Source organism: Staurois parvus, unplaced genomic scaffold (genome assembly GCF_062004578.1).
Source record: "Staurois parvus isolate SC_StPar_1 unplaced genomic scaffold, SC_StPar_1.0 ptg000539l, whole genome shotgun sequence".
In the NCBI taxonomy this organism is placed as follows: domain Eukaryota; kingdom Metazoa; phylum Chordata; class Amphibia; order Anura; family Ranidae; genus Staurois; species Staurois parvus.
In genome coordinates, this window is record NW_028318335.1 from 183,005 (window position 1) to 202,140 (window position 19,136).

General features: G+C 46.9%; 2 protein-coding genes across 2 annotated transcripts in view; one reads left to right on the forward strand and one right to left on the reverse strand.

Moving 5' to 3' along the window:
* Window positions 1–18,102, reverse strand: part of LOC149451432 (uncharacterized) — a 30,162-nt gene extending 12,060 nt beyond the window's left edge. Inside the window, exon 1 of the mRNA XM_089690682.1 lies at window positions 17,941–18,102. Coding sequence (XP_089546808.1) covers window positions 17,941–17,962 — 22 coding nt within the window. The 5' untranslated portion in view covers window positions 17,963–18,102. The remainder of the gene's footprint in view (window positions 1–17,940) is intronic.
* On the forward strand, window positions 531–4,855 carry LOC149451433 (uncharacterized). The gene is made up of 2 exons (XM_089690678.1): window positions 531–1,335; window positions 3,879–4,855. The coding sequence occupies exons 1-2, from the start codon at window positions 531–533 to the stop codon at window positions 4,853–4,855; spliced, it is 1,782 nt and encodes a 593-aa protein (XP_089546804.1).
* Window positions 18,103–19,136: the final 1,034 nt, after the last annotated feature.

Here is a 19,136-nt window from a genome sequence, read left to right on the forward strand (position 1 = left end):
TCCATTGGCAGCCATACATGCCCCCGCCATGACACTACCACCACCATGCTTCACTGATGAGGTGGTATGCTTAGGATCATGAGCAGTTCCTTTCCTTCTCCATACTCTTCTCTTCCCATCACTCTGGTACAAGTTGATGTCGGTCTCATCTGTCCATAGGATGTTGTTCCAGAACTGTGAAGGCTTTTTTACATGTCGTTTGGCAAACTCTAATCTGGCCTTCCAGTAATGCCCGTAGCGAAAAAAGGAAAGGAAAATTAGCGCAGGGCAGGCATGACTAGGCCTAGAGTGGGAAGAAGAATAGAAAGGGTTAATGATGTGCCAGGGGGTGTGGAAAAGTATAGCTGGGGGTGCTGGTTGGTGGAGGGAGAGCGTGGGTGGGCTCTGCCGCACCTTAGGGTGAGGTGTCCCGGGGGGGGGCATCATTCGGAGCTGGACGTTGGTGAGTGAGATTCCCTCCCACCCTCCTTACACCAGCATATTGTTAGGGCCTTTTCCCTGGGGGTCTCGGTGCGGTCAGTGGGTCTGTCATGGATGGATTGGTGGCCCAGCTGCGTGAGGCGGCAGCCTCACATGGGATGGAATGGCTGCAGAGCCGGGTCTCTGCCTTCCTGCAGGACCCGGGCTTGTCACAGGACCCGGGCTTATCGCAGGACCCGGGCTCATCACCAGAGGGAGAGGGGCGGGAGCGCCCACGTGCTCGGAGGTCTCGGCATCCGGAGCGCGTTAGTCCGGGCTCCCCCTCCCCCAGAGCTCAGCGCCACACTGGGAGCCCCGTTCGGGACCCTCCGGCCCCGCTGGCAGGGCGCTCCATTGCCTCTGCTCGCGGGGAAGCCGGGAGGAATCCCCGGCAACGGCGGAGCTCGGCGGGTGGGGTCTCGTGGGGAGGAAGCCCCTCCCCCCCGCCCGCGCGGCTGAGGAGACAGGATGTCACTGGCTCCTCCACTGACAAGGTGCCTGTCAGGGAGGGAGCCCAACGAGGGAGACGCAGCGCTGCGGCTGCCGGGCTGTCCCCTGCTGCAGCCGGCAGGCCCCCTGGGAAGCGTGGAGCGGCGGCTCCGAAGAGACACAGGCAGGAGGGGAGTGCTGCAGGGAGCGTGTCTGGACAGAGCCCGGGGACGTCGATGGGCGTGGCTGGTGCCGGGAGGCGGAGTCAGCAGAGGCACAGCACTCAAGGACCCGTGGCTCCTGGGACTGGGAGGCCATGCAGCCGTCGAGGGGAGGACGTGATATTGGAGGGCGAGCTGTCGGAACCCGATGCGGGGGCGACAGCTGGCCGCTCGGCATCGCTGGACGTGGGTCGCGCGGCTGATGGGATGTCTCCTGGGCAGCCTGGTGAGTTACCTTTTTCTTTTTCTTCTGCGCTACGGGACCTGTTGGGGGGCGGGGCCTCGGCGGTGCGGGAGGTAGGCGTTCCCAAGTCGGGTCTCAGGGGGGGGCTCTGCGATTTGATTTCTGGTCTGCGGAACTTGTTGCAGCGACTTGAGCGGGGCGGTAGTGGGAGCCCTGGGCCTGCTGCGGCGTGGCTCCCGCCGGCTGGTGGGGAAGGGTTACAGGTCCAAGTGCAGGAAGGGGGGGACGTGCGGAGCTCGGGGGTTTCTCCTCCCTCCGGTTCTGGGCCAGGGGTGGTTGCGGCGGAAACCGATGCTCTGGGTTCCTCGGCTTTGGATGGGGGTGCGGGGGTGTCCGGAGCGGTCGGCTTGGTGGACTCGGCCAAGTGCAAGGTGTAAGTGTACTTCAAGGGCCCTTTAGGTGCGCACTTGCCGTTGGAGGTTCGGGAGAGGATTTGGAGAGGGGAGTATGTGGAGATCTTCACGCTCTTGCCGTTGGAGCGTTTTCCTTTAGAGGGGTTGCGTGTTGACGAGGGCAGGCGGGAGGAAGCGGAGAAGCGGCGTTTTCGCTTTATCCCACGTACTTTTGCGAATTGGATGCAGGCGTTTGCGATCATGGCCAGTGTTATTGGGGAGAAGGCTCCTGAGCAATGCTCGGCGCTCTTTTGTTACCTTGACGCCATTAGCGAGGCTCATAGGGTTTACGGTGGGACTGCGTGGCTCCGGTATGATGAGCAGTTTCAGCAGCGGCGGGCTGTTCGCCCTTCATTGCGTTGGGACCATAAGGACATTGGCCTTTGGATGCGCCTCATGACTCCAGCGAGGCCTCCTGGTCCGTTTTTTCAGGGGGGGGGCGGTGGTTCATTCTCCCCCGGACAATCGGCCTCAAAGCGTAGGGGCTTCTGTTGGCAGTTCCAGGAAGGCGCTTGTCGTTTCGGAGGGTCCTGCCGTTTTAAGCATGAGTGTTCCGGTTGCGGCGGCTCCCATCCGTTGTCGCGCTGTTTCAAGCGGGGCAGAGGCCCTTCCAGCGAGCATGCGGGTAAGAGGGACGACACCGGTGAGGGTGGAAAGGATGCAGCCTTTCCTAAATAGATATCCTGATCGGGCAGCCGCTGTGCTGCTGGCGGCAGGTTTTTCGGAGGGTTTCCACATCCCGTGCACTTTGACTTCGGTTCCCCCCTTAGCTCGGAACTTACGGTCGGCCTTGCAGCATGCAGAGGTTGTTTTGGTTAAGTTGCAAAAAGAAGTGGGGTTAGGACGTATGGGCGGCCCGTTTTCTTGCGCCCCATTTTCGGATCTGGTAGTTTCCCCCTTGGGGGTGGTGCCCAAGAAGGAGCCGAATTAGTTTCGGTTAATTCATCACCTGTCTTTCCCGAAAGGGGGGTCGGTGAATGACGCTATCGATCCGCAGTCCTGTTCAGTGTCTTACACGTCGTTTGACGCGGCGGTTTTCTGGGTTCGTCGTTATGGGCGCGGTTCGCTTATGGTGAAATCGGATGTTGAGTCCGCGTTTCGATTCTTGCCGGTACATCCGGACAGTTTTCGTTTCTTGGGTTGTCATTGGGAGGGCTCGTTTTACGTTGATAAGTGCCTTCCCATGGGGTGTTCCATATCTTGCGCTTTGTTTGAGCAGTTCAGTTCGTTCGTGGAGTGGGTGGTGCGGGATGTTTCCGGGGTCAATTCTGTCATCCACTATTTGGATGATTTTCTTTGTGTGGGTCCGCCAGCTTACAGAGTGTGCGCAGTTTTGCTGGCCACTTTGCAACACGTTGCTGAACGTTTTGGGATTCCGCTAGCTTTGGACAAGACAGAGGGCCCGGCTTCGGTCATTACTTTCCTGGGTATTGTTTTGGACTCTGATGCAATGGAGTGCCGGCTGCCTGGGGACAAGCTTTTGGCCCTACAAGGGGAAATTGGTGGGGTGCTCGGCAAGCGGAAATTCAGCTGCGGGCCTTACAGTCGTTGTTGGGTAAACTGAACTTCGCTTGTCGCATCCTGCCAATGGGTCGGGTGTTTTGCTGCCGGTTGGCGGCGGCGACGGCAGGGATTACTTCCCCTTTACATTTTATTCGTTTGACTAGGGAGCATCGGGAGGATTTGCGGATTTGGCACATTTTTTTGGATTCGTTTAACGGACGGGCTTTGTGGATGTCTGGCCTGGTCAGCAATTTTGACTTGGAATTGTTCACGGATGCGGCGGCTTCCGGGGGTTATGGGGCCTTTTTTCAGGGGCGGTGGAGTGCGGCTCCGTGGCCTCCTTCCTGGGTGGCAGCGGGTTTCCTTCGTAACCTGGTGCTGTTGGAACTTTTTCCGGTGGTTTTGGCGGTCGAGGTTTGGGGTGAAAATTTTCGGAATCAGAAGGTTCGTTTTCATTGCGACAATTTGGGGGTGGTTCAGGTCATCAACCGGGTGTCGGCTTCCTCGCGGCCGGTGGTTGGCTTGCTTCGCCATTTAGTGTTGCGTTGCTTGCAGCTGAACGTTTTTCTCCATGCGGTGCATCTCCCTGGGGTTGACAACACTTTGGCTGACGCTTTGTCTCGTTTTCAGTGGGACAAATTCCGAGAGTTGGCATCGGCGGCGGAGCACCGTGGGGTTCCTTGTCCCGACTGGCTGTGGGAGATTGCCTTGGGGTCGTATCAGGCTGGATCCGGCGGTCGGTGAGTGAGGCGACATGGTCTGCATACTCGACGGTCTGGCGGGAGTGGCTGGACCTGTTACAACAGGTCGATATTGATCCCTGGGGGCCGGAGGTGCGTGTGGCATTGCTGTACTATTTGGCGAGGAATTTGGAGCGGGGGGTGTCGGCTGCGGCGGTGGATCGTCGGTTGGCTGGTTTGGCCTTCTTTTTTAAGTTACAAGGGTGTCGGGATTTTACCAAAGATTTTTGGGTGCGTCAGGCTATTCGGGGTTACCGTAGGGCTCATCGCCGTAGGGATTCCCGTCGCCCGGTGTCCTTCGAGTTGTTAGGATCTTTGTTTACGTATTTGCGGTCTGTTTGTTCTTCGGACTTTGAAGTGGGCTTGTTTTGGGCGGCTTTTGCGGTGGCCTTCTTTGGGGCGTTGCGTATTGGGGAGCTTGTTAGTCCATCCAAATCAGTGCTTGGGGGGTTGTTGGTGGATGATGTTGTGTGCTCGGGCGAATGGGTGGAGGTGTTCATCCGTCGGTCTAAGACGGACCGCTTGGGTCGTGGTGGGCGGGTTCGGTTTCTTGCCCTTCCAGGATCACTAGTGTGCCCGGTGCATGTGGTTCGAGAATTTTTGTCCCGGCGTCCGGTGGGGCAGGGGTCCTTTTTGATGCATGCAGATGGGTCCCCGTTAACTCGTTTTCAATTTGTATCGATTTTTCGGAAATGTTTACGGGATGTTGGTTTGGATGCGTCTTTGTATGCTTCACACTCGTTTCGGATTGGGGCTGCTACTGAGGCCGCCAGGTGGGGTTTGTCGGATGAGGTGGTAAAACGGATTGGTAGGTGGGATTCACAGAGATTTCGCCTGTACGTTCGCCCGCATCTGCTGGGGGACTAAGGGTGGATTCCGGGTTCTTTTGGTTGCTGGGGCTGGGGGAGTTTGTACTGTCTCTGTGATGTTTTTTGTTCTTGTGGTAGTTTTTGTTCTTTTATTTCAGATGGAGCGGTTTGCCTGGTATGGATCCTGGGGCACTCCTACGTTTTTTGGGGGGCTCAGCGGGCGGATGTGAGGCCTAATGGCCGGCAGCTGGGATTGGCTAGGCAGGAGGCTTGTGTCCGATGGATAGGTGTGCCGGGGATGTTGTGGGGTCGTGTGGTACCTGAGGTGCGGAGTTTTGCATGCCTGGATAGACCGCCGGATGTTTTGGTGCTTCATGCGGGTGGCAACGATCTAGGGGTTAGGTCCATGCGGGAGCTGGTGCGGGCTGTTAAGCTGGATTTTCTTCAATTACGTCGGGATTATCCAGAGATGGTGTTGGTGTGGTCGGACATGGTAGCCCGCACATCTTGGCGTTTGGCGCGGTCGGTGGAGCGGCTCAATAAGCCTCGGATCAAGGTCAACAAGGAGGTGGGACGCTTCTTTGTTCGGAATGGGGGGTTGGTGGTCCGGCACTTCGAGTTGGAGGTAGATACTTGGCGGTATCTGCGGAGTGATGGGGTTCATCTCAATGCGGTTGGCACGGATTTATGGTCTCTGGGTTTGCAGGACGGAGTTCAGAGAGCTGTTCGTTTGTGGTGGGGCACGCATGGGTAAGGGCTTACCCAGCGTGCTGTGGCGGTTGTTAGTCTTGGAGGCGGTTCTTATCTTGGAGGTACAGATAATGGTGTGGGAACCATCGGTGGTATGGTGTGCCCGGGGACATTCCAGTTAACCAAGGTTTAACTGGAAGGTGGTGGTGCTGCACTGCGGACGGTATGGTTGTCTCCGAGCTGGTTGGTTGCGGCTGGAGGCCTTTGTGTAATATGGTTGTCCGCAGGTGCATTTCAGATCATTTTTGTGGGGTGCCTTCAAAGACCAACAACAACAACTCTGTATGTTTCTGTTATAAGGAAAGGTTTGTTTTGGTTTTTCAGCCTAATGATGGCTTGCTTCACTGATAGTGGTAGCTCTTTGGATCTCATCTTGAGAGTTGACAGCAACAGATTCCAAATGCAAACAGCACACTTGAAATGAACTCTGGACCTTTTATCTGCTCATTGTAATTGGGATAATGAGGGAATAAAACACACCTGGCCATGGAACAGCTGAGAAGCCAATTGTCCCATTACTTTTGGTCCCTTAACAAGTGGGAGGCTCATATGCAAACTGTTGTAATTCCTACACCGTTCACCTGATTTGGATGTAAATACCGTCAAATTAAAGCTGACAGTCTGCAGTTAAAGCACATCTTGTTCGTTTCATTGCAAATCCATTGTGGTGGTGTATAGAGCCAAAAATGTTAGAATTGTGTCCATGTCCCAATATTTATGAACCTGACTGTAACTGGCAAAAATTGGTGCACTGAGTGTGATCTATACCCACTTTTAGGAAAATGTAATGCTGGGTGCGGCTGGGGTTACAGGAACCACACAAGAGACTGAATTCTGGATGTGGTTGGGTTGCACAGGGAACACAGAAGGAGGAATGTTGGTTGTGGCTGGGGTGCACAGGACGCACACAGGAGAAGGAATGCTGGATGCTGCTGGGTTGCACAGGGAATGCACAGAAGGAGGCAGGGCTTTTTTCTCAGAAAATAGGTGCAGGTACTCCACCCTTTGTCTCCGCCCCCTACCCACTGCCAAACATGGTTCCTCCTACCCACCTTCCAGTATCACCCCTTTTAAGGAATATAGAACCAAGCTCTATGCTAAGTAATATGTAGGGAATTTGCTATTGATAACAAGAAAAGCAGTAAAATAGATCGCAGCCAGCAACTATTGACCCCCAGTAACCATAGACCCCATGCAACAAAATACCCCCATAAACAATATATGAACCCCAGTGACAATAGACCCTTGCCAGTAACAATAGATCTCCCAGTAGCCAACATCAATAGACTCTCCAGTTGCCAGTACAATAGACCCCTCCCTCAACATGTAGATACCTACTAGCAACAACTGACCCCTTAGCAAAAAGAGATACCGACCATCAATGACAGATCTCCCAGCAGCCAGCTTTAATAGACTCTCCAATAGTGAACAACAAAAGACCCCTCCCTCAACAGTAGATCCCTGTCAGCAACAACTGACCCCTAAGCAACAATAAATCACCCACCAGCTTTAATAGACACTCCAATAGCAAGCAACAATATGCCCCTCCCTCAACAGTAGATTCTTCCCAGCAACAATTGACCCAACAGCAACAGCAGTCCTCCCCAACAACAATATAAACCCCTCCTCCAGGGACAACAATAGATCCCCCAGCAGCCAGCATCAATAGACCCTCCACCACACCCCATCACCCCTTTCTATTAGATGAATTCAGTGCTTGAGGTGCTGAAACTGCATTCCCTCATGTTCCTGCTGAAAAAAAGCCCTGGAAGGGGGAATGCTTGATGCGGCAGAGGTGCACAGTGAACACACAGAAGGAGGACCACTGGATACAACTGGGGTGCACAGGGAGCACACAGAAGAAGGAACTCTGGATACAACTGGGGTGCAAAGGGAACACACAGAAGGAGGACCACTGGATACAACTGGGGTGCACAGGGAACACATAGAAGGAGGGACACTGGATACACCTGGGGTGCACAGGGAACACACAGAAGAAGGAACGCTGGATAAAACCGGGGGGGGGGGGGAGACAGGGAGCACACAGAAGAAGGAGTGCTGGATGCAACTGGGATGCACAGGAAACACACAGAAGGAGGACCACTGGATACAAGTGGGGTGCACAGGGAACACACAGAAGGAGGGCCACTGGATACAACTGGGGTGCACAGGGAACACACAGAAAAAGGAACACCGGATACAACTGGGTGGCAAGGGGAATACACTGAAGAAGGAACACTGGATACAACTGGGGTGCACAGGGAACACACTGAAGAAGGAACACTGGATACAACTTGGATGCACAGGGAACACACTGAAGAAGGAACACTGGATACAACTTGGATGCACAGGGAACACACAGAAGAAGGAACACCGGATACAACTGGGGTGCACAGGGAACACACTGAAGAAGGAACACTGGATACAACTTGGATGCACAGGGAACACACTGAAGAAGGAACACTGGATACAACTTGGATGCACAGGGAACACACAGAAGAAGGAACACTGGATACAACTGGGGTGCAAAGGGAACACACAGAAGAAGGAACACTGGATATAACTGGGGTGCAAAGGGAACACACAGAAGAAGGAACACTGGCTACAGCTGGGGTGCACAGGGAACACACAGAAGGAGGACCACTGGATACAACTGGGTTGTACAGGGAACACACCAAAAAAGGAACACTGGATACAACTGGGGTGCAAAGGGAACACACAGAAGGAGGAACACTGGATACAACTGGGGTGCACAGGGAACACACAGAAGAAGGAACATTGGATACAACTGGGGTGCAAAGGGAACAGACAGAAGGAGGACCACTGGATACAACTGGGGTGCACAGGGAACACACAGAAGAAGGAACACCGGATACAACTGGGGTGCACAGGGAACACACAGTAGGAATGCCGGATACAACTGGGGTGCACAGGGAACACACAGAAAAAGGAACACTGGATACAACTGGGGTGCACAGGGAACACACAGAAAAAGGAACACTGGATACAACTGGGGTGCACAGGGAACACACAGAAGAAGGAACACCGGATACAACTGGGGTGCACAGGGAACACACAGAAGAAGGAACACCGGATACAACTGGGGTGCACAGGGAACACACAGTAGGAATGCCGGATACAACTGGGGTGCACAGGGAACACACAGTAGGAATGCCGGATACAACTGGGGTGCACAGGGAACACATAGAAGGAACGCCAGATACAACTGGGGTGCACAGGGAACACACAGAAGGAACACCGGATACAACTGGGGTGCACAGGGAACACACAGAAGGAACACCGGATACAACTGGGGTGCACAGGGAACACACCAAAAAAGGAACACTGGATACAACTGGGGTGCACAGGGAACACACAGAAGGAGGACCACTGGATACAACTGGGGTGCATACATAGGAAGATGTCCAGTCCCGGTTGAGACTGGGTGTGTAGCTTCAATCAAACAGCAGATAAGACTTGATGACTCATATAGTTTCCATTCTTTGAATAAATGTCTTTTGGTCAACAGGAAACAGAAGAGTCTAACATGTAGAGCTGTGGGACAACAAGTAACATCATGCCTGCTGGCCCATAAGACTGCAAGAAACAGTTTGGCAAACCTGTGAAGAGTAGGATGGGGAGGAGCCTGAGCATGGCGCTGAACAGGAGATCGAGGTAAGATCTCCCGACATCAGGCTCCTCCAGCGTTCCGTCAGCTGGCCTGCATGAGGGGAAGATAGCCAGAAAGTGGAGAGGGGGACTTGCCTGCTGACACTGCCGATGCCGTGCGAAGTGCTCCAGAGCCCGGCCTGGCTCCCGTGGACCCTGTCGGCTGGGTGGTTCGGTGGACTGGGCTGAAGCCAAGGGGCAGGAGGAACTGGAATGTAACGATCCACCTGGCGGTACCTCTGGCAGCCCACCGGACAGGATTCCCCAGAGCGCGGAGTCTAAGTCCTGGTCTACTTGTTCACCAGGGCCCCTGATGGTGGGGATGGATTTGGAGCAGACCAGGACCAGGTCACGGCCTCTGAGTACTCCCACCCGTGGCAGAGGGATCCGCCGGGGATATCTACAAGATAAGAGCCTGATGTGAAGAGGCAAAAGGGCCCGAGCGGGATGGATGGATGGATGGATGGACGGATAGATAAATGTGTGGTCAGACAGGCTGGGTCGTTACCGTAGGAGCAGCGTGGTACAAGGCGGCAGGCAGAGGAGAGTTGGGTCACACGCAGGGTCAGTACCAGAATATAAGATCCAATAGGGGCAATCCAAGAGAGAGGTCAGGCAAGCCAGGGGTCGGAGCAGGAGAACACAGCAAGTCAAAGGCAATCCGGGTCAGCAACGATCAAATCTCACAAGTACAGAAGCAGGGGAACACTGGGTAGACCAAACGGCAACCAGTGTCAGCGCAGGGCAGCTTTAAATACTGCGCCCTGCGCCGTCATTGGTGCCCGGCGCGCACCCGCGGCACTCAGTGTGCATGCGCAAGTTCACTTCTGCAGCAGTCGGCCAGGACCTAGCGCCCGCAGCCCAGCGCGAGTCGGCAAACCGCCCATGTGCCGGACCGAACACCGCAGCGGACCCTGACATGGACAGCCCTGGATAGCTGGAGCCCATAGGACACGTGATCGGCCACAAAGGAGCACTGGGAGGAGGGAGCTGCTGGTCGGTCTATGGGAGGACACGCAGCTCTGATCTCCCCTCTATCCCTCACCCCTAGATTGATCTCTCTCTGGGACTACTGTGGTAGCTGGAACCCAAGGGAGATACAAATCAAGAACCCCACCCTGAAAAGTATATTGAACTGGAGGGACCATCTCTTGCAACCCCCCCCCCCCCCGACGGTGAGATGGGTGAGTGAGAGTGGCAGAAGAGTATAGAACATGGAGTGTGATACGTTTTAAAGTGTCAAATTGAGACTGAAGTAAATTTTGATGGATAAAGGTGTGGGGGTTGATTTCAGAGGTCACCAAAGAGGTAACAGAGGGTCTTATATTTAAATTTAAACAGATAAAGATAAAATAAAAGAGAGAAGATCTGAAAAGAACTTTAGTTCCCACAAGGAGTTAATGATGGAGATGGGAGGAAAGAAGATAAGGAAGATTTAACCCCTTGACGCCGACGTCACACAAATATGCGGCCTCACGGAACTGGGCTTTTTTCCGTGGGACCGCATATTTGTGTACCTGTCTTTGTGCTGGGAGCACGCTGCACTTTGCGCTCCCAGCACAAAGACCGCGGTGACACTGAGAGCCCCGGGTCACGTTCTAATGATCGGGACCAAGGACTCCCAATTCCAGGTCACATGATCGCCGTGATAGCCTCTGATTGGCTATCACAGTGATCAGTCACTGTGCAGCCCGGCCCCCTTGTTTTTTTCTCTATGAATGGAGAAGAGAGATACATTGTATCTAACTCCTGGCAGAGAGAGAAAAAAATGTTTGTAAAAAGATAAAGAAATATTAAAAAATAAAGAAAAAATACCTAGATCAAGGTTTGATCTAGTTCAGTGCCAGGGTTATTGTTTGGGTCAGGGTCAAAGGTCAGGATTTAAAAAAAAAAATGGTGTCAGTTAGTGTCAGTGTGTTTTAGGTGGAAAAAAAGACAAACACAAAATGCGCACTATTGTTTCTGGGCTGTACTACGGGTACAAACAACAAATAACATACACATATATGTTATGGCTGCGATCGTCAAGAGCTGGAGAATTTATTTTGGGTTGTTCTTTGGTGGTAGGTTATGGTAGTAACAAGAAACACACAGCTAAATTAAAATAAAATATTTTTTTTTTACTATTTTGGGCCAGTTTTCCTTTGTTAATAAAAAAAATCAGGAGATATCCATTATCATTCACCACCAAATGAAAGCCGAATTTGTCCTGAAAAAAACGCGGTATAATCCACCTGTACGTACAAAGTAGTTGTGATGATACGGATGGTTTTACTAACACATGTCAACGTTGCAGAATTGTGCTTAGGCATTTCGATTTGTTTTACCCTCAGGCATGAAGGGGTTAAAGAAGGAGAGGAGAAGGGGATAAAGAAAGATAGAAGGAGAATATTTTGCTGGAAGAGTTGATCTTTGAATCCTTTAAATATTGGAAATTTATTAAAATGAAGAACAAAGGAACAAAAGGAGGAGGGTCAAAGGCCCTGCCATCAAGCTCAATTAAGAAATATATCCCGGAACAGGAAAAAACAGACCCTGAAAAGCAAATGGGAATAAGTGAAAAGAGCGTGATAGAGAACAGCTGTGGTGAGAGCTCCAGATTATCCCTGGGAATATCTAATATTAGTCAAAATCTAGAGGAAGCAGATATCGAGAAAACAGGTGAGTTGGAGAATACGGAAGATCAAGATTCACACCTGCCAACTAAATCAGAAATAGCAGAAATGTTTAAAGGTTTGGAAGAATCTATAAAACAAGAGATGGTGAAGTTACATAAAGATTTGGGGCAGGTGCTATCTAGAGTGGAGGAGACGGAAGAAAAAATAAATAAACATGCCCAAGTGATACAGATCTTAGAAAAGCAATGGTGGAAATGAAAAAAGAACAAAGAAATTTGCTATACAAATTAGAAGATCAGGAAAATAGGAACAGAAGATGTAACCTAAGAATACGTGGTCTTCCAGAGATCTCTCAAGTAGAGGATTTGAGGGAAACAATAGAGAAGATGCTAGATACAATAATGGACAGATCCGCAGTAGAACCCTATAAAATTGATGGGGTGTACAGAATAGAAAGATTATATCAAGAGGGTAGAAAAGGAAAATCGAGAGATGTCGTTGCTCAATTCCATCACTATCGTGATAAAGAAGAGATTTGGAAGAGGATGAAACGAAGAGCTGCTATAAAATATGGAGAAATAAATATATAGATCTTCGCTGACCTTGCTGCAGAGACATTGTTAAGAAAGAAAATCTTGAAACCATTAGTAGAACAAATGAAGAAGCAGAACGTCCAATATAGCTGGGGGTTCCCAGCATGTTTAATCGGTTGGAAAAATGGGTGCTCTGCAAGATTAAAGTTTCCTGAAGAATTGAGAGACTTCTGTGAAAGACTTGAGTTACAGAATATAGATATTCCTGGGTGGGGAGCAGGGTCGGAGGAGAAGTGGAATATGGAGAATGAGAGGTGGCAGGCAGTTTAGGAGGGAGGTAGAGGATGTGGGGGTGGGTGAGAAAGAGGTAGAGGAGAGTGAGGATATTGGTGTTTTGTTTTTTTTATATTTATATTTTTTTTTCTTTTCTCTCCCTCCTCCTAATTATCCTCCCCCTTTACCCCCTTCCCTTTTTCTCTTTCCCTTGTTTCCTCTTCTGCATTCCTTTCCTCTTTCCATTTTTTTTTCTTCTTCTCATGCAGGTAGTTTTGACGGGACTTTGGAGGACGGTAAATAGGATGAGGTGTGCATGCTCAGAGTTCCACCCTAAAGTGGAATCAAAGGTGGGATTGGGACCACAAATGATTCATAGGCAAAATATAGGCCTAAAAAGGGAGGGGGTGGGATGGGAGGGAGGTTGGGTGGAAGAAGGGTATGGGGAGGTAGTAGGCAGCCTAAGACTCTGCGAGATAGTAGGAGGTATATTAGCCTGGGGGTATCCTAGAGAACGAAGGGAAAAATATGGCAGAGAGTGGGAGAGAGAGGAGAAGGTGGATGACAGGAGGAGAGTAAAAGGGAAGAACGGAAGAGATTCACTTTGTGATTTATAATGTTAGAGGATTAAATAGCCCTGGAAAGAAATTTAGAATTCTTAAAGAAATCCAGCATAGATTCTCTTCAGTGTTTATTTTACAAGAGACACACTTAGTACAAGAAACAAATGTGAAGTTACAATCCAGACACTATCCAAAGTGGTTTTATTCAGATTCCCCAATTAAACGTGCAAAAGGAGTGGCAATAGGTTTTGCGAAAAATATAAGGTTTAAGCTGGAAGAGAGATTGGTAGATCTGGAAGGGAGATTCCTGTTCTTGAAAGGAAAATTACAGGAAATAGAATGTACATTAGCAAATATTTATTACCCGAATAAGAAACCGGAGGTTCCTAAAAAATATTCTGAGTAAATTAATGGATTTCAAAAAAGGTAATTTGATTGTGGCAGGAGACTTTAATTTCTGTATGGATCCACAGATAGATATACTGTAACGTCTCCTGTGCAGAGAATTGGTAATAGGTTTTTGAAATCCTTGAAAAAAATGTTACACCAATGCCAAATTGTAGATATATGGAGAATTATGCATATGAAGGATAGAGATTATACATTTTACTCTCATGCACACGAGATGTATTCAAGACTGGATTACATACTGTTGGACCATCAACTTACTGAGTCACTGGTTAAAGTAAATAAGTCATGCTGATCTCTGATCACGCTCCTGTCACAATACAATTATTTTGGGGAAATGAGCAGAAAGGAGGAAAATCATGGAGGTTAAATGAGTCACTTCTTCAGGATCAAGAGACGGACCAGAAAATTAAGAAAGAAATAGAGCAATTCTTTGAGGAAAATGATTCTGAGGAAGTGTCTGTAGCAATGGTGTGGGAAGCTCATAAATACATACATTAGAGGAATCTTAATAGCAATAGAAGCAAAGAAGAAGAGGGAAAGAAGAGAAAAAATATACTTCTTAGTGAAATCAGTGCTTTAGAGCAGACACATAAACACAGAGTAACAAAAGAGATTATGCGGAGAGTACTAAATAAAAGTACTAAATAAAAGAAAATTAAATAGTTTTCTGGAAGAAGATAAGAGGAGAGTGTTTAATAAAATGACAAGTGAGAGATAAAGATGGGGAAAAAAATCAGGAAAATATTTAATGAGGGCTCAGAGGAAAAAAATCTAGGAACTACATAGAGAAAATAAGAGATAACAAAGGAGAGTTAGTGTATTCAACTAAGGATATAGCAAAAAGTGTTTAAAAAATATTATAATAAGCTATACAATATTATTACCCAAGGTACCATAGGGGAAGATGAAGTAGGAAAAACAGAAAAAATATGGGCATATTTAAAAAAGACAGGATTACCGAAGTTAAGTGAAGAACAACTAAAATCCCTTGAAACAGCAATAACACAGGAAGAAATACAGCTAGCATTAAAAAGTACCAAAGTTGGGAAAAGTCCAGGACCTGATGGGTATACAGTGAGATACTATAAAAAATATAAAGAACTATTACTACCTAAACTGAGGATATATATGAATGCTTTGGGAGGAGAGATGGAAATGAGAAGGGAATCCCTATAAGCTCATGTGGTCCTCATATATAAGGAAGGTAAAGACGACACTCACTGTGCAAGTTATAGACCGATTTCTTTATTAAAATACAGAAACTAAACTATGCACAAGTTCTAGCAAATAGGTTGAAAGACCTAATGCCAGAATGGATACACATAGCTCAAGTAGGGTTTGTCCCAGGGAGAGAGGGTAGAGACAATGGATTAAGATCTTTGTTTCTCATACAAAAAAGTAGGAAAGAGAAAACTCCTGCGTTGTACTCTCGATTGATGCTAAAAAGGCATTTGATAGAGTAAACTGGAAATATTTGCTAGACACTTTGGAAGTATTGGAGATGGGACCTAGGATGAGAGAATGGATAAGGAAATTATACAATGAAACCTCGGCTGCAATTATGGTTAATGGTGAATTGTCAGAGTATTTTGGGATGCAGAATGGAACAAGACAGGGATGCCCTTTGTCTCCATTGTTATATGTCTTATCTCTGGAATTGCTCTTGGCTACTATAAGGAATAATATAGATATAAAAGGAATTTGGGTAGGAGAAATAGAGCACAAGGTGGCAGCTTATGCAGATGATATGGTATTCTATGTGGGACATCCATGGATAACATTGCCAAACTTAATAAAAGCTTTAAAAGAATATGGTGAGATGTCAAACTTCAAAATCAACTCTACTAAAACAGAGATTTTAAACATAAACCTTCCAAGTAGAGAGAAAAAAATGTTACAGGAGGAATTTCCCTTCGTTTGGAGAGAAAGAGAACTAAAATATCTAGGTATAAAACTAACTGTATCTCCAAAGAACCTACATAGATCAAACTATATTCCACTACTAAATGAGATTAAGGATGAATTAAGGAAATTAGGTTGGGGATCTCTGTAATGGATAGGATGGATAAACCTGATAAAAATGGTAATTGTTCCACAAATTTTATATAAATTTCAAATGATACCAATCAAACTTCCAGAAGCATATTTCAGAATAATTAAAAAAACAAGATTTATGTGGAGGAATAAGAAACCTAGAATAAGTTATGATATTTTAAGTAGGGACAAAGGTGGATTGGGAGTACCAGACCTGAAAAGATATTATAATGCAGTAATATTGGCGAGAATTTTTGATTGGACACATAATGCACATGGGAAAAGCTGGGTACAAATTTTAGTAGAATTGTATGGTTACCTCCTCAATTCCCTGGATTAGCAGATAGTACAAGTTTGTATACATGTAATGTTTTAAAAATTTGGGATGTATTACACAAACAAATGGGGTGGGAATTCAATTAATTGTTAATGCCTTTAGGGTCCACAGAGTTTTTCCCTCCAGGTAAAGAAAGTATCACAGGGAGGTGGATAAAGAAGAAAGATGTACAATTAAGAGGTATAATGATGGGGGAAGAAGTATGCTCATTAAGGGAATTGGAATACAAGAGTGAAATATTTATGAGAATGGATGAGTGGCGTTATTTTCAATTAAAACACTTTATAGGGAAGCTTCCAAGGCCATTGAGAACAAAAGAGGACTGGAACCCTTTTGAGCACTTATTAGATACACGGGATGGGAAACATGGGATTTCTAAAATATATAAGATCCTCACAGGATTAAACACAGTTACAAGACCACCATTTATAGAGAAATGCAAAAGGGATTTAAGAGTAATAGTAGATGAGAAAAAGCAAAAGAAAATATATAGCTTAAATCACGGGAATGTAAATATGAGGGATGTTGAAATGAAATAAATTACAAATGTTTAGCAAGATGGTATATTACACCGAGTGTAGCACACAGAATAAGTGGAGATAATTCACCTTTGTGTTGGCGTAGATGTGGAGGTAGAGGCACAATGTTTCACATTTGGTGGGAGTGTGATAAAATTCAAGAATATTGGGAGGGTATAGTCCACTTAATTCAGGAAATAACGGAGATTAATATTTCAAAGGACCCAGAGACTTGCCTTTTTTATGGTGTTAAACTTTCAGTGAAAAAATATAAAAAATCTGGTTTAATAAATTATTTGAATACAGCGAAGGGCTTGATACCCACGTTTTGGAGGGAACAAGAAGCACCAAAAATAAAGGATTGGGTAGATAAGGTGGAGCAGGTATATAGATTGGAGGAACTTTATCATTTGGATGAGGATAAGATGGGGGCTTTCCTTATAAGGTGGAAAAAATGGGAGGAATTTAAAAACTCAAATTAATTCCTAGAATATATGTAAAAGAGATTAGAAGCCATGGGTGCTAAAGGTAGTATTAAATCAGTAATATTCTTGGATCAGAATCTCTAGAATGAGTAGAAAATCGCAGAGGCAAGGTTGTGCAGGGATGGGGGATATGGAAGTATGCTGTATATTGGGAGGGGGGATATCGGGGGGGGAAAAGTATACCAAGATGAATGTTAAATATTTTGATACAATGTTAGGTAAATTTGTTTGTTATATTAGAGCTTCTATGTATAAATTGATTTGAAAATTAATAATAAAATATTTAAATAAAAAAAAAAATAAGAAACAGTTTGCCTGCTGGTCCATGAGACTACAAGAAACAGTTTGTCTGGTGGTCCATGAGACTACAAGAAACAGTTTGTCTGGTGGTCCATGAGACTACAAGAAACAGTTTGTCTGGTGGTCCATGGGACTACAAGGAACAATTTGTTGTTCCATGGGACTACTAGTAACATATCAGCTACAGGTAAGGAGTCAGCCTTGCGTGTCTTCAGAACTACAGGTGACAGATCACAATAGCAGATGATCTGTGACAAGTTGTCTGGCATGCAATGAAGGATATATAAAAGGCTAGAAGCATATAGGAGTTTTCAAAGTGAAAAAAGTAAAAAAAATGAAGTCTTCTGGAAGATGTTCCAATTTAGGAATGATTGCATTCAAATTCAATACCAATGGTACAGATTGCTACCAATCAATAAACAGGGAATAAAAAAAGTGGGTTTGCTGGATACCAACATTAAAAAACTCCTTTGTTACTTGGGATATAAAATGTTCAAATTTTCACATTGGACTCAAAAAAAGGAAAATCCATCTTTCCACTAACAACGTGACTAATAAAGTCTCCACTCTGTTTTTGGTGTCTTCACCGGCCATGAATCTCCCATAATTTCCCCTTTATTACCCCCCTGATTATAGCAATATGTAGTCATACCCTTCCTTAGAGCACCAGCCATGGTCTCTGCGTTGTGTCTGATTCCTCTAGTCCTGGCTTCCCTCTTATATACTCTTCTCCCTCTTTCACTTTCTGTTTCTTTGGACTTCTACCAGCAGAATATTCAGCCCCGAACTTGCATGTCTCCCTCCAGAATGCAAAGTATACAAAACAAACTCTGCAATCCATACAAAAGCAATCCTGTATGAGTAGCTGAGCTCAGGGGCGTCTCGAGGCAATTTTTTTTTTTGCTTGTGCTAGGTAGTGATCAGTGAATGTGTCTGGATTCCATTTGTGGGCTGTTCCTCGAAATTCAGAAGTTGCAAAGTTTAATTCAGAGCCCAATAAAGTCCTATGGGATGGGGGAAGGGGGAGGGGAGGTGGAAAATCGTTTTTGGACATTTACAAAGATAATTGGCAAGGGATTGTGAAAGAAACGGCCTGAGGAGCTGGGCTCTGCCCTGGGAGACATGTACCAATGTTCTTCCTTCTATGCCACTTTTAGGGCAGAGATGGAAGCACAACAATCCTTTCAGTTACATGCTCGAAAGATGCTTTTAACCCCTTCTCTATCAAAGGATGTTTATAAACGGCCTAGCTGTAGGCAGGTGTAGTTGATGGAGTGGATATAACGAGAGTGGGAGATAGAGAGAAGATAAACACTCCCTAACCTTGTGTAACGGTTTTATTGGTACCACACCCCTAGGCGAAATACATATATAGAACCCTAACCAAAAGAACTAATGGGATTTTAAAGGTACCACACCATACCAGTCAAAATGGAGTACAAACAAAAAAAAACATAAACAAAATTGAACACCTTTTATTAGGTTAGAAGACCACCTATATTTGGAGAAAAATTAATTAATTAAAAACACAGAGAAACATAAAAATCCAAAAAATGGCCACAGTCAATTAGGCTGATATCTTAGACGTAAACAGCATCACGGGTATCAGCCGCAAAGAACAGCAGCCATGGCTAAGAAGCCAAAAAAGGGCAAACTGTACAAATAATGTAGAAAAGATACATGGCTAACAGTGGAAACAAGTATTTGTATACATATTGAAACACCTGACCAAAAACGCTATAGGTGTTGATGAACAATAAATTGTGTAGTGTCCACTTGAAACCATGGAAAATGCTTTGCTTTGGGGTTCCAAAGCACTTCATGGGGCATAGCCCACTTCTTCAGGCA